Here is a 14,473-nt window from a genome sequence, read left to right on the forward strand (position 1 = left end):
TGTGCAGATTAAAAAATGATACTAAAATGTGTTGGAGCTTGGGGCCAATTTCCCCCATTAAAATAAACATAAACAAATAATCGAAAACAGCAATTGAAAAAAAGCAAAATCATTACAATAAGACATCATTTTGAGATAAAAATAAATATTTTCAAAGAAGATTTTATCGTCTTTAAATCTCAAAAGAATAATATTACATACTATAATGATGACGTTTTCCTTCATAATTTCTAATTCATCTCATCATTTTTACATTCTGTTGAATCTTATAATTTCTAATGATCTCCCTTTTTAAACATTGCTGTACATATATAAACAACACAACTTCAGAAGGTCAACACTTTTTTAGATTCAGGTCTAATTACAGATTTTTTCCCTCAACTGTTTATAAATTCTTGTTTAAATTGCACATGTATTTTTACATGTATTGCTATGTACATTTCTTGTATAAGTCTATTTTTAATTGCACAGTTTAAGTTTGATTCATCTAGGGGGATTCTTTAAATCTGTTTTTCGGGTTAATATATATGTATGAGGGGGCAGTTTTTGTGGTTTAATTTGTAATAAATGTTTCATGTCATGTACGTCTTTGTAACCTGCTACTGGATGCTTTGAATTTCCCTCGGGATCAATAAAGTATCTATCTATCTATCTAATGCACATTTGCTCCCTGGAAGAAAATACTTTCATTTCAGAGTAAAACTGAATCATATAATGTAAAAAAAAAAGGTCACACACAGATGTACTGAATGCTAAGCAATAAGGTTGTATTACTCTTTTCTGCTGAAATCAGAGACAACAGAAACAGAACTTAATTTTCCAAGTACAGACATCATATCAAGGAGTGTGTTGAAAGTCAGTAGTTCGACATCTCGTACAGTATTTCAGTTACAGAGTAAAGCTATTTCCTGAACACACAGTTTCATCAAAGATTGTTGCAACAGAGGAGGTGAAGAAACACCAGAAAGCAAACCGTCAAACGTGACATCGTTGAGTAAATGTTAAAAGAGATGTAACAGGATTCTTTGTCCAGAACAGACCGATGTTAGTCTTTTGAGCACAACGTTTACTTGCTTTAAATTACAACAAGGTTTGTTTAGTTCCTGCACTGTAAAGTAAGCGCCTTTTGGCTTATGATCAGGAATTTTATTTCAGTTACATTTACTATCATTTTGTTTAAGAGGCCTTTTAGTAATCTGAGCAACCTCTATGTGAACGAAATAGGCCAATCATAATAACCTATTAAATGTGTTTTAATCTTAATAACAAAACACATTTGTTGAAGTCTTTTTCTGTGCACCTTCCCAAAGCAACACGGTACCATGCAGTGAAGAGTAAATTCGTAGGTGAAACACATGCAAAGACGGCTTGTTCTGAAGAGTGGATATGTAGGTAAAGCATCTGTTGTACATTTTAAAGTCCCTAAACACAAGGAGAAGTTTGGAAACAAGTCTAACAGAGCAAACATGTACCACATTTCTGAAACAGAAAGTTGAGCTGCAGGACTAGTACTCAGTACTGAGCCTTCACACGCACACAATCCCAAAAAAAAAGACCAAGAAAAAACAAATATATACACCAAGTATAAAACTCTGGGAAACACTGTCCCCGATAAGTTGTTCCACCCTTCGAGTGAAATATGAGAGACACTGCTCCCGATAAATACACACACACACACACACACATACACACACTCATGCACTGGTAGGCAAAAACTACCATCACTGCTTGTCATTATGGAAGGCACTGCTCCCGATAATGGGTTTTTAAATTATGGAAGGCACTGCTCCCGATAACTTCATCGTATTAGGATAACTGCTCCAAAGTAGACTGTGCAAAAACAATGGCTTTTCTGTAAATGATAGATTCAAATACCTCAGTTTGTGTGTTTAAAAAATGGTTCATCAATGCTTTGTTTGTTTCTGGATGAGCAGCATTCCAGCATTTTTTTTTAAATTAATCCAGCCATTAAACGCAGAATAAATCCAGCCAGACAACTTGTGTGAATTATCTCTGGCTTTTGTGGTCTTTAAATATATTATTTTTTAAGGTCCATTTAGGAATTTAGGCAAGCGATCAGTTTTAGTGTATTTTTTTTTTTTTACACATTTAAATCTTTACTGAAACTAGATCATAAAAAAAAACTATTTTCAACTCTTCATTTCTTCCTTTTGATGCATAACCGTATTGAAGACAGAGATACCCAGCTAATCCCTTTTAGGGGCTGCTCGAAACATTTAAATCATATTTATTTTGTTTAGGACCATTAAACTCCGACATCTCTCCATACTTATTGTACGTGTAGATAAATCATTATTTTCACCTGGAATCAATCTTGCACATAGAAAGGAAGAAATGAAGGCTGTGACAAATAAATATGTAACTTCATCAGGGGCTTCTTTTGTCAGCAACAGTTGAGGAGTCATTTCTTTAGCAGATGCTGCCGTAGGATGAGACAGTATAACCGTCATAATTATGGAAGGCACTGCTTCCGATAACGTCGTATAAAAAGACAAAACAATACTTTTTATAGTGGACACTGCCACTGATAAAAAACTGAAGTATAAATAAGGTTTCTCAGTGATCTTCTGGCGAGAGGTCAAAACAGAGGCTTAAAATCCCCTGATTTCTTTGTCAGTAGCGTTAGATTTCTTCAAGTTTAAGACCCCAATAATCTCATCATAAGCCCGTTGTTTTTTTTAAGCGCATGGCTTAGACCTCTGATTGACAGCTTGTGCTTAAGTGCTAACATTGGAGCTCCTTCTTGCCCTACACCTCACCTCTAACTTCACTTTTAAAAACGCCCTCTCTCCTAACTCCCCGGTCCCTTTTCATTTAGATTCTGTTATCGATGTCCCAGATGTCTCCCATCATGGCGTTGGCACATCCCTGCAGGCTCCAGGTAGCCAGAGCCAGCTCGGTGTGCAGCTGCTCCATGTCGTCGGTCTCTGCGATGGACGCCAGAGTGTGGGAGCCCCGACCCAGCAGGATGTGACGGAAGGGGGCGTCGATGGGGGACACGTACGGAGAGAGGAGAGTGTGCTCAACCTAGAATGGTTGAAAATAGGAACATTAATTCATCTGTGATGGACGTGATATTTAAATAAAGCACAAATACAAGAGCTGATCAAGATACTACAAGAGAGTAGTATTATTCCAGTATCTTTAATTGTGATATTTTAGGTTAAAAGTTTAGCTGATTTGAACATTTCTTCTTTTTTTAAAGAGAAGAAACAACACCATCTGATTCAGAAACAACAAATCTTTTAAATCAAGTCCAAGAGAAGAACCACACATAGACGATACCAGGGCGGGCCGCCCAAGTAAAATAAATATAATATGCTGCTTCTGTCATCCTCGCTTTATGTATTCAAATTTACAAACTTCTATAGCTACACAGCAGAAGTGTCACAGAACAGAGCGTACCCTCATGATCCTATCGTTGAGGATCCGGCAGGCCTCCTTGTCGCTTAAGTCTGTGTTTTGGATTGAGTTACTGATGCCATCAGCTGCTCGCTTGAAGGAGCCGCGGGCGTCGCTCAACCAGGAGGGACTCACTTCCTTCAGCTGACCAGACTGCAGGAGGAAAAGTACAGAAAAGATAAACTCCTTTAAAATAACAAACACACATTGAAGCACTTTTAAAGATTCACAAAGGAGGGAAACAAACGGAGAGGCCGACCATTTTGAGCTGGTTGATGCGATTGTCGACCCGCTTCACAGCCATTGTGACGACATTGCTGTACTGGCTCACGTCCAGTCTGAGCAGGTGGTCGTGGACGAGTCTCAGCGCCATCCGACCGGCAAACTGCGCCGCTGAAGCTGCCATCTCACCGGTGCGATGGCTGGTCTGGTAGTTGAGGTGGTCTAGGTTGTCCAGGTTGGTGCCGTAGTACATGTAGGTCTCAGTCTACAGACATAAACACACAGGAGGAAATGACAAGAGGAATATACAATGTACATTACAATAAAATATGTTAAACCAGAATCATCTGCACGTCATAAAAAAAAGTCTCATTGTTTTTTTATTTTACTAACTAATATTGCTGCCATAAAGTGACTTGAAATCTTGTTCATTTGTCTTCAATACTTTTACAAAGAAACAGGAAATGAGACTGCGCATAAAAACTACATTTACCAGCTGATCAGTGGTTGAAATATCACATCACTGTTTTACTCTAAATATGTTGTTCATCCTTTTCTTTCTTTACTTTTTCAAAATAAACTGATCCAAAAGAAGTGGATTTATCTCCATCTGATTATGTCTGCTATCAACCACACACAAAGTATTATCAGTGAATATTGTCTGTTTTTTGTTTTGCATCAAGACTCACGTTGGGGGAGATGAAGTGGAAGGAGACGGAGGGGATTCCAGAGAAAGCCAGGAAGGGATAAGCAGAGTCGTCCGCTGACATCGGCCTCAGTCTGCACACAAGGTAATGTCAAGTTAATATCAACAAGCTATGAGAAGAAAAAGTCTAACGATGCCTTTGTTCTTCAGCAAAACGTTGGGATTGTTTGCAAGGAGAAATCTAAAAGGGCCTTGTATCAAAATTTATCTTTTTATTGTACCTGCTGAATGTGAAAGTAGCAAAACAGAGTACCAAAAACTTGCAATAAATACATTCTTATCTTGTATACGTTCTCTAAACAGATACAAACTGATTTAAATCTTATTTCATTTAGTCAACGCTCTCTTCTTGCAGTTGTGTCCACAGGTCGGATTTGAACCCGGGCCGCCCTCTTAAAGGACTATAGCCTTCGCACATGGGGCTGCGACCTGCTAGGTCATCTGCGCCCTTGAAGAGCTGTTTTTTTGTGGACTAGCTCTTCTTTACATTACCCAGAAAACTGCACAAGACAGTTTAAAGGCTTCTGTACTGGTAACAAAATATTATCAGCACCAGAACATCCCAGCCCTGAATCACAACCGTGTTGAGAAACACATTTTAAAAAAAGTCTCAGAAGGAAACTTTCTGTTAAAAACTCTCTTAAGATTTGGGTTTCACAAACTACTGATCCACTTACGCATTAGCCTGCCAGGCAGTTTTTCCCACCAGATCGAACACAGAGCTAGGACCAAGAGGACTCTTCACCTACAAAACAAAGGAGTGAGATTTAATACACTGCTGCATCTGAACATAATGGAACAGCTTTCGTTCAGAGGCATTCATACCTGCTTCATGGTGCTCTCCAACAGGCTGTAGAGCAGCGGACTTGCTGAAGCTATAAAGCTCCCGCGACCTTGTGAGGAAACAAACTCAGTTAACTTATCACATAAACAACATGTGAGAACAGACAAGGCTGCAGATGTGAACTCTACTCACCCATGACCACTCCATCCAGGTTTATGTAGGTCAAGACGCTTTTGTCAATAGAGGACATGTAGCCCTGAAAACAACGATAAGAGACATGTTTAGGAACGTTTCCAGGGGGTTGCTTGTGTGTTCAGATGGAAGTGGTTTAGTTCCTACCTCCAACCACTCGGTGGCGCCAACACTTCCATACTCCCCGGCACTCCAGCTTGCAAACACCAGACTCCTTCTAGGCCTGAAGCCATCTGATGAAAAGAATCACATGTATGTATAGCAGGGGAAGATACTGCAAAAACATCAAGAAGGTTTATCTTAACCCTCCAAAACTTAGAAAAACATGAACATGTTTTAGTTTTTAAATTGACCAATTTTTAAAGCAGAGGGGTTTTTGATAATTTCTTCATGATGGCTCACTTTTTAAGCAGAAGTGTGTAGTGTCAGTTACCTGAGATCAGTGTTAATTCTAGGACAAGCAAATTAACTTTAGCGCTTTTTTATGTTGTTTCTAATTCATTTGTCTGACCTCAGATATGCTAATGCCTTCATGTAAATCATCCTATTCATCCGAATTTCAAGATTAAAAAAGAAAAGAAATACATCCAATCGTGAAATATCCCTGTTTATAATTCCTAAAACATTGTGTGTTATGTACAGTGTGCAAAGTGTTTGTTACCTTTCTCCACCATCTCGTGAACAGCCTTGGCCAGCTCCAGCAGCACTGAGGTGCCGACTGCAGCTCTGGCGTAACCTCGACCCCAGGCGTCTCTCTGAGCTCCCAGAACCACGAAGCGATCTGCAGAATCACATCAAAACACAACACCACCACCAAATAATTAGATCTGTATAAAGAACCCAAAAAAAATCAAACATTAGGATATTAGAGGGGAAACAGGAGTGGGTGTTCACCAGGATCAGTGAATCCTTTGATGACTCCAAACACGTTGTGGATCTCCGTGTTGACGAGCACGTTGTTCACCTCGACGGTGATGTTCTCGCTGCCTCCTAGTTTGTACGTCAGCCCATCAAAGCCTCCTTTAAAACCTGCATCTGCCACAGGTCCGCCGATTCTCCTTCAGAGGGGAGGAGAGAGGGACGCAGGCGAGGAAGTGGTGAGCTTACTGCTGTGGCAAACTTTCCAGTTCAGCCAATACAGAAAATGAATGAACCCCATGACTCAACAATCAGCTGATGAAAACAGCCGTTACTGGAAAACCTTTAAAGATAGATGATGTTTAAAAAATCCCTACAGCTCATTTATTTATAAGTTAAAATGTTCCTATATAGTTTATGGTCTCAATCGTTTGTTCCAGTCGTTTTCTATAAAGCATGATGTTCCATTTGCTAATAATCCTCCCATCTAGAGTTAAATTGACAATACAGATGGGTATGCTTTAGAGTGTGGCTTCCTTTTGATGAGCAACGTGCAACCACAGCTGCCTGTCAGTCGGGTTAGAGATGTAATAGTGTGAAGTTCAGCTGTTGTCCAAATTGCCTCATTGCCTCGTTTATTAAACCTAATGGGTGGTAGTGCAGAAACAGTGTTTGCAACAACTTAAGTTGTGTTTATTACGTTGAACTAGAAGCCGTGCTGGTTTGGGAGTCTTACTGTAGAATAGTTGAAGCCATGCCTGCAGTGATAGTCTGAGCCGGGATTTTGGGAAGGCCGGACGACTGAGTGGGAGGGAACAGTGTCTGGTTGAAGGAGGGAAATCCAGGGGTGTAAGGGTCTCCTGAACCCAGATGGACCTGAAAAAAACAAAAACAGATTAAATACCATTCTTTACCGGTTTAAGGTGGACTAAATCTGCAAGACTAGTCTTGGGCTACATTTAACAGGTGTTTATCCTTTGCTGGACGGGTCACTTTAAAAAAAAATACATTTGGGGAATAAATTAAGAGTCCACCCACTTCTCCAGACGACAACACACCACTAGTTGTGCGAGCAAACTCACATGTCCATAGAGTGCCGTTTCTGCGACATAGTTGAAATCTTGAATGTCAGGGTAGATTAGAACAGCAGAAGCTCCGTTTTTAGCAGCGTTATCCACCTGAAGGCATAAAGAAAACAAGATTTGAGTTTCAGAAAATGAGTGACACTGTAGGTGGCATTTGTAGCAATCGAATCTGCAAACGATACCTGCTCTGCAAAACTGATTTTGCCCGCCCGCAGCAGCACCACGCTGCCTTTCAGCTCGATGTTCTGCTTCTGCAGGAAATCAAGATCCTTCTGAAGGCCGTAGTTGCCGTACACCAGCTTCCCCTGCAAACACATATAGCAAATAGAAATCATTGTTTTTGGCCCTTAAATACTTTTATTGTGAGTTAATTTAAACAAGAAGCAATTCAATTCAAACAACGTTATTAATCCCTTTAGGGCAATTGTTTTGGAGCAGCTTTGTACATAGAAAACATAAATAAAGACACAGTGATGTACAGATTATACAAGAGCTCAAATATAGAATACGGCCTAAGTGGAGATACCAGTGTTAAGTAGACTCATTAGTTATCAACCGTACTGGATTAAAAAGACAATAATAAGACCATTAGTCACATAAAAGAGTCAAAGATCGGTGGTGCTAAAAGGATAAAGACATTGAAAATGTATAAACCTAAGGAGGATGAATGATTCAGGATCACGGTTAGTTTAACAGGCATAACGACGTCCTGATGGCACCAGAGACAATTCACTAAAAGCACCAAAAAAAAGAGCTAAATGTAGGATTGAAAACGAGAGTTTGATCTCACCTGAACATTCCCAGTAGCACTGTATGCCAGATATCCTGCTGGCTCAAACACATCGGAACCAAAGGTGACCCGGTTTGGACGAGTGCTGCCAATCAGAAGACAAGAGCTGCTTACAATATCATTCACTTTGGCTGTTGTTCTGTCATCATAAGTGTTTCTATGAATGAACCCATTTAGTACAAACATCAGAGAAAAAAACTGTTGCTTTGGTTTAACAACTTGAAACCCCCCCATCAGGCTAACCCTCCTGACACCATATTTTGATAGTTTTCAGAGATAAGTCTGAAATTAAACAATCCGAAACATTGATTTAAACAAGTCAAGTATTAGAAAGACTTGTATCCACCTGTCAGGCTTTTGCAGTTGAATGTAGTGGATGTCCGTCCATGGATCCATCTCCAGCTTCTTGAAATCTGCGAAGATGCGGTTGCCTTGACTCATATCTTCCTCGCTCCCTGCTGAACGCTTCGGCTTATCGAACTCACTGTGAAGACACAACATGCCATTTTGCTGCTCTCATTGAAACAGTTATTTCTTCTGAAAACGATTAATTTAGTTAAATTTCAAACGCTTTGAAGACCAAGATGACTCATGTGCTTTCTTTGGAAAATGTCAGCTTCCGTTTGAAATGTCAACTCTTGTAAAGGTAATTTCCTGAAAGTGTGAACTTGTTGACGATAACCAAAGGATGTGTGTGTGGTTCTCGAATGCCTGGTGAAAATAAGTTTAAAATATTTAATTCACAGTGTGAAGCGTTAAATTTGTGGTTCACACGTCCACAAAAACTATTTTCTTGTCTACTACAGTATCGTTTCATCCCTTAATATCAAGCAGCAGCAGCAGCAGCTTGTGGTTTTTTAGAGACAGTAATATTAGTAACACGTAGAGACCTCTGCTGTAGTCGGGGTGTTTCTTTGGACAGTGGCGATTCCAGAGTTTGGTGGGGCCCTAGGCAAAAATCCTCTCTCCTAAAGACGGCACATAATTCCACTTCTTTTCAGAACGCTATCCCCAAACGTTTTTCAGAACGTCATCAGAACCACCTTCATTTTCTTTGTTGACTTTCATTGACAAACTTTGGTTTTCAAAGCAATAATGCATGCAATGTGTAGCAGGGCATCGAGAGTGAGTGCTGTCAGATGGGGCCCCCTTAGGGAGGTTTCCCACTGCCATTTAAAACTGCACATTTTGAGCCACTGCTTTGGTTTAAGTTTGTGAGCCCTCAGGGGAAGCAGTCGCCTGCCTCTGTCTTTGGGTCAGCGCCGTCCATTACACTCATGAAACTTGTTGGGTATTATCTCTCTTATGTAATAACTCTCACTGTGTAAATACAAATCTTCTCTGATCCCCCTCATGCAGCACATTCAGAGTCTTTATATGTGTTTTAATTTTGTGTTATGTTGTATGGCTGAATCCAAGTTGTTAATTTTTGTTTAAAACAATCTTCCCTAGTGTTATCTTTGGTCCTCTTGGTCTCAGCTCATGTTGTCGGGTTCTGCACTGTTGGCAGTATTAGTATTATATAGCTGAGTTGATTTCTGCGACAGGATTATGTACTCGGTAAAGGACTGGCTGTGCACGTGATCAGCGTACCTCAGAGTTTTGTCGAAGGCCTGGCTTGTGAGTTTCTGCGTGAGGAGTTCGGCGACGTCCGCCCAGTCCATCTGAGCTGCTGGAGCTACTGGAATAACAGCCGGAGTGACAGCAGTCGGTGCGACAGCAGTCGGTGCGACAGCAGTCGGCGTCTTTCTGGTCAGATTTTCTGTTGCCAGCTGTGTGTCACAGCTCGCAGTCGCTGCATAAGGTTTACGGTGACTGATGAAGCCGACCAGGTAGCCTGAAAAACAAGAGGGCAGAATGGGTTTATGAAACTAAAAGCAACCATACGCTTCCACATCTCAGACCTTTCCACCGCCTAACTGCATCAAATAGTCCCTCTATGGTTGGTTTACAGTGGGGGTGGGACAAAGGAACAATATGGCAATGATAATAATTTTATCACTGGTGCCAAATAGATATTTTCTTTTCACTTTTAGATGAAAAGGCGTTTGACTCACCACGTCCCTATTTCATGACTCATCATGTTTACTGTTTTCTTTGTCTTGTATTGTTATAAAATTAAATATTTATGAGTTCTGACAAAACAAGACTCTTATTTTCACTGTTTTCTGACTTAATTTATCGAGAAAATAATCTAGAGTAATAGTCAAATTAATTAAGAATTAAAGTGATTCGTAGTTAATTTCTGATGTGGTTTAAAATAAATGTTGATATTTAAAAACGACTAAAGATACAAAAATAAATGAGCATAGCCTACCAGTGATAAAAATCAGAAGAGTTCCTAAGATCAGGAAGTAAAGGGTGCGTCGGCTTTGATGGGGTGGTGCCGGTCTGAAGCTCGGGGAGCCTCCCGCCTGCCCGTCCTCGGCCTCTGTGGCATCATCGGACAGTTTGACCTCCACGTGTCTTTCTCCGTCTTCTGCCGGCTGCAGAGTGAACCTGCTGTACCGCTCACTTTTAATCTGCAGGGGAGAGAAAAGAGTTGCAACTATGAGAAAACTGTGATCCCTCCCACTCACACAGCTACCTGCGAGGACTGGTGGCCTCATATTACAACCTTTAAATAAAAAGGTAACTGACACTCACCATGCTGTTAAACGCAGACCTTATCCGATCCATTGTTGCTGATGTTCTTCTAAAGAAAGAGAACAGGAAACAGAGAAGAATATGAAAGCAAATGCATAATTAATGATAAAGTTCAAAGGAAATAGAAAGAGCGAGGAGGGTGTTTTGCATGGTGAGTCATGTTCAAACAGAGTTGCTATTGAGACGACCATTAAGGGTTACTGTAAGTCTGCAGGCCGGGTGTGTTTCCTCTCAAAACAGACTTTTATTTACTGAGGCAGAAACCAAAAACAGCATTACTGTCAGAAACATTATTTATTTATATGGCATTACGGATGTCTGTGTGTGTGTGTGTGTGCGTGTGCGTGTGTGTGTGTGTGTATCGTTAGCTACATTTTTTCTCGCCTTATCCTTCATGGCCCTGAAGATTTTCTGGTTTTCTGTTCTGCAGATCAACCTCGCTACCTTTCACCTCGAGGTTAATCATTCTGGACCTCTGTTATTATTCTGCACACTTTAAATATTTTCTGTCCTTTGCTATTTATCTCTGTCTCTTTGGACACCTTTAAAGTTATTCTAATAATTAATATACTCTGAAACAATATTTGACTTCATCGATTTAGTTTGATCGTATTTTTAAACATTAAACTGACTCTATTCAAAAGTTAATTTGAGCCATGACTCATTCTGTATGTCTATCTGCTTTTTTTTGCACGTTTTACTCAAAACTGGAGTTTGCATGTAACATCCAAAAAGCTGTTTTGTTTTACAATGACATGAATTCAATGGAATATTTAAAACATAAAATAAATAGTTCTTATTTACTGCAATAATTTCAGACTAGTGGGATGTGCTCAATGCAAATTCTTGTAATGAGATAACAAAATCATGGTACACTGTGCCGCCTTATTTTTCATTCAACACAGGTTTCATTCTTCATCCCATGTGAAGCACTTTGAACTGCCCCTGTGTTTGAATGTAGCTATTTGAATAAAGACATCATTCCTATCCTTTATAGACCTCACTGTAAACTGTACAGTATTTGACTCTGATGTAAACTGCTAGAAACGATTACAAATCCTGTCTCAATGCAACATTTCTAAAGTCTCGGATGACATCCAAGAACCGGTTTGACCTTCGCTTTAGAAACACGGATAACTTCATCTGAGGTTTTGTTTCCACATCATGACAACACGACCTTTTCTTTTCAGCTTTGTTTCAGCTATAAACACGTCAGACCCAGACCCACAATGTGCCTGTAACTGATAATGGACTTTCTGCCTTTCCTTTTCATTTTCTTCACAGAACAGAAAGAACTCTGTGGCTTGACTTAACACTTCCTCATTACTGAGCGGCTGTAAGAGATTCTGATTCTACGTCAAGAATCATTATGGATTGGATCTAATCAATAACTATAGAAAAAACTAAAAATAGATAGCAAGATGGAGACTATTTGGTTCAGTTTTAGACAGTTTGTAATGCTTCACAGAAGGAGAAAACAATGTTGTGTTATTATTGGGTTTTTTTTATTGGGGGGGGGGGGGCGGCACACAATCTACATACAATTAACTAGACAACAACCCAACAGCTTCTATGATGGTAGAAACAAAGCCATGCAAATGCACAGAAAAAATACCACCCAAAAGCTAAACAACAAAACAGATGAATTATAAAATGAAATAAGCTATAAAAGTGGACACAATCCATTTCAAACAAGGAACTAATCTACAGATTAAACCTCATAAGTACGCGGTAAAGACCTACTCTCACTTGAATTGATGAATCATTTTGTGGTTTGGCTGATGGTGCAATCTCAAATACTAGTGAGAAATTCTTCTTCCCAACATCTGGACCAGTTTGAAACATCTTGTTTAATTGCATCAGTCTGAGACCTGAATATAATCACTTACAGATAATTAATAACAACCAAAATAATACAATTAATGTTTCTTGGATTTATTCATCTGCCAGTGTTTTTTTTTTTTTTTTTCAGAAATGTTAGAATAAAGCTGAAAACATTATCACGGTTACCTAAAGCAATTTAGACATATAAGTCAGCAAAGGTTCAGAATTTAGCAGATGAACACATCAAGTATCTGTATTTTAGATTGAAATACGCCCATTATGATTACAATTAAAACATGTCAGACCAGATCTTTTATGAATCTGTTGGGACATGTTGGTATTATTTTCAAGAACCCTACTTAGGCCTAGTTATTTATATTTATTAATTTATATTACGTTTATTAGCTTTGCAATAAGTAAAATTAATAAAGGATGAATAGACTGATACAGCTGGGGCGTGGTGAAAGTATAAAAGGTCGTTTAAAATAAATAAATAAAACAAATCTAATGGTGCTTTAGTCAAAAATAATACTTCTGCATCCCAAAGAGACAGAATAAAAAAAATATCTCGTTGATAATAGCTGTAATACGGATTAACAACGAGAGGAATGGCGGTCCCATATGTTACATGTAGAGGACAGGTGACATCATTTTGTGTTTTAATGTCCTTTTTAAAGATTAAGTCCTCAGCTGAGAGGAGCGAGCGTTACAGCCGACAAAACAGGCTGAGTTTATTATCAAGAAATGAATGAAACAAGTCATATCTCACCTTTCTTTCCGCGCAAACACCCCGTGTCTTCCGCTGCTGCCACAAGTTCAGCGCCAGCTGTAGCCCGTCCTTATGGAGGTTACTGCACTTCCGCATACGTCATCTCCCCACCAGTCACGTACACACAGTTAAAGTGAGAGCGCTCTCCCAAACGTGGTCCAGAAATGTCGAATAATAGTACTAATTTATTATTAGGATATAAGTCACTTCTTTTAAATGTCTTCTTAAAACCCACTAATATAGACTTGTTGTTTTCTTATCCCTCATTATATTCAATATATTCCACTCTTCACTTGTTATTTAATCTTTTCAAATACTATATATTTTTTTAATTACCAAGTTAAAACACAAGAGGAGTTAAGATAAGAGCATAAATACGAGAGCATAAATACGAGATAAGAGCATAAATAAAAGGACAGTAAGAAGTAAAAGAAGATACAAATAGTAAAACCAGTAAGAAAAGACATTAATAAGACGACGTCACATAAAAGCAAGTCTGTTATTGCCTTGATCTCGTTATCACGTTTACCTTTTTATTGCTGTTATTGTGTTTTATTGCTCCGTTCCCTTCTAATGTTTTGATCTCTTTTACTCACATCATCTGGTCCTTCATGGTCTCATTTCATGCTGTTGGGTTCGTATGATGGTTTTCATGATGTCTCTCCTAACCCTTGACATGCGTTTGTTCATATTTGCAAACATTGTTGTATTATTCTCAATGTACATATAGGCTTCTTTCTTGTTCTTCACATGATTGAAGTCTTTTTTTGATATTATTAGTGTTGCTTATTGAGTAATTTTAATCCTAAAATGTTTCACTTTTCAATCCACTAATGTCTCAAACGTTTCCTTAAAGGAAATAAATCCAAACGTGCATAACCAGATGTGCAACTAATTCCACAATGAAAATCACAGCTCCATTTTCAAGAACATTTGACCTATCGTTGGTGCAATCTCGAGCATTTACTTTGCAGGATATGCTCATGACTCTGAACCGGCTGAACAAGAGATTAAGTAGATCCAGGAAGTTCAAGATAGTTCAAAACTGTTTGTGCAAAAAAGTTAAACAACATTTAAACTCTATATTTTTAATTGTATTTATCAGACATGTTGACTTTATGACTGTAACAGATGTAAACAAAGAAGGCTACTCCTCTATCAAATGAAATAAACA

At 38.9% G+C, this 14,473-nt stretch overlaps 1 protein-coding gene across 1 annotated transcript; it reads right to left on the reverse strand.

Moving 5' to 3' along the window:
- Positions 1-743: 743 nt before the first annotated feature.
- tfr1b (transferrin receptor 1b) lies at positions 744-13,375 on the reverse strand. Its single transcript, XM_061064204.1, has 19 exons — positions 13,300-13,375; positions 10,707-10,755; positions 10,378-10,582; positions 9,654-9,897; positions 8,407-8,544; positions 8,061-8,145; positions 7,453-7,575; positions 7,268-7,363; positions 6,922-7,061; positions 6,222-6,385; positions 5,989-6,108; positions 5,475-5,560; positions 5,328-5,391; positions 5,177-5,244; positions 5,029-5,096; positions 4,335-4,425; positions 3,683-3,910; positions 3,427-3,576; positions 744-3,048 (listed from the first exon to the last, which is right to left on the reverse strand). The coding sequence occupies exons 2-19, from the start codon at positions 10,737-10,739 to the stop codon at positions 2,836-2,838; spliced, it is 2,316 nt and encodes a 771-aa protein (XP_060920187.1). The 5' UTR covers positions 10,740-10,755; positions 13,300-13,375; the 3' UTR covers positions 744-2,835.
- Positions 13,376-14,473: the final 1,098 nt, after the last annotated feature.

Source organism: Labrus mixtus, chromosome 19 (genome assembly GCF_963584025.1).
Source record: "Labrus mixtus chromosome 19, fLabMix1.1, whole genome shotgun sequence".
In the NCBI taxonomy this organism is placed as follows: Eukaryota; Metazoa; Chordata; class Actinopteri; order Labriformes; family Labridae; genus Labrus; species Labrus mixtus.

Bases quoted from the DNA above. Each gene is read 5' to 3' on its own strand.
- tfr1b (XM_061064204.1), bottom strand. From the start codon at position 10,739: ATGGATCGGATAAGGTCTGCGTTTAACAGCATG. The intron at 5,561-5,988 runs GTAACAAACACT...TCTTTTCATCAG, and splicing joins TCACGAGATGGTGGAGAAAG to ATGGCTTCAGGCCTAGAAGG. The intron at 3,049-3,426 runs GTACGCTCTGTT...CAACCATTCTAG, and splicing joins TCAACGATAGGATCATGAGG to GTTGAGCACACTCTCCTCTC.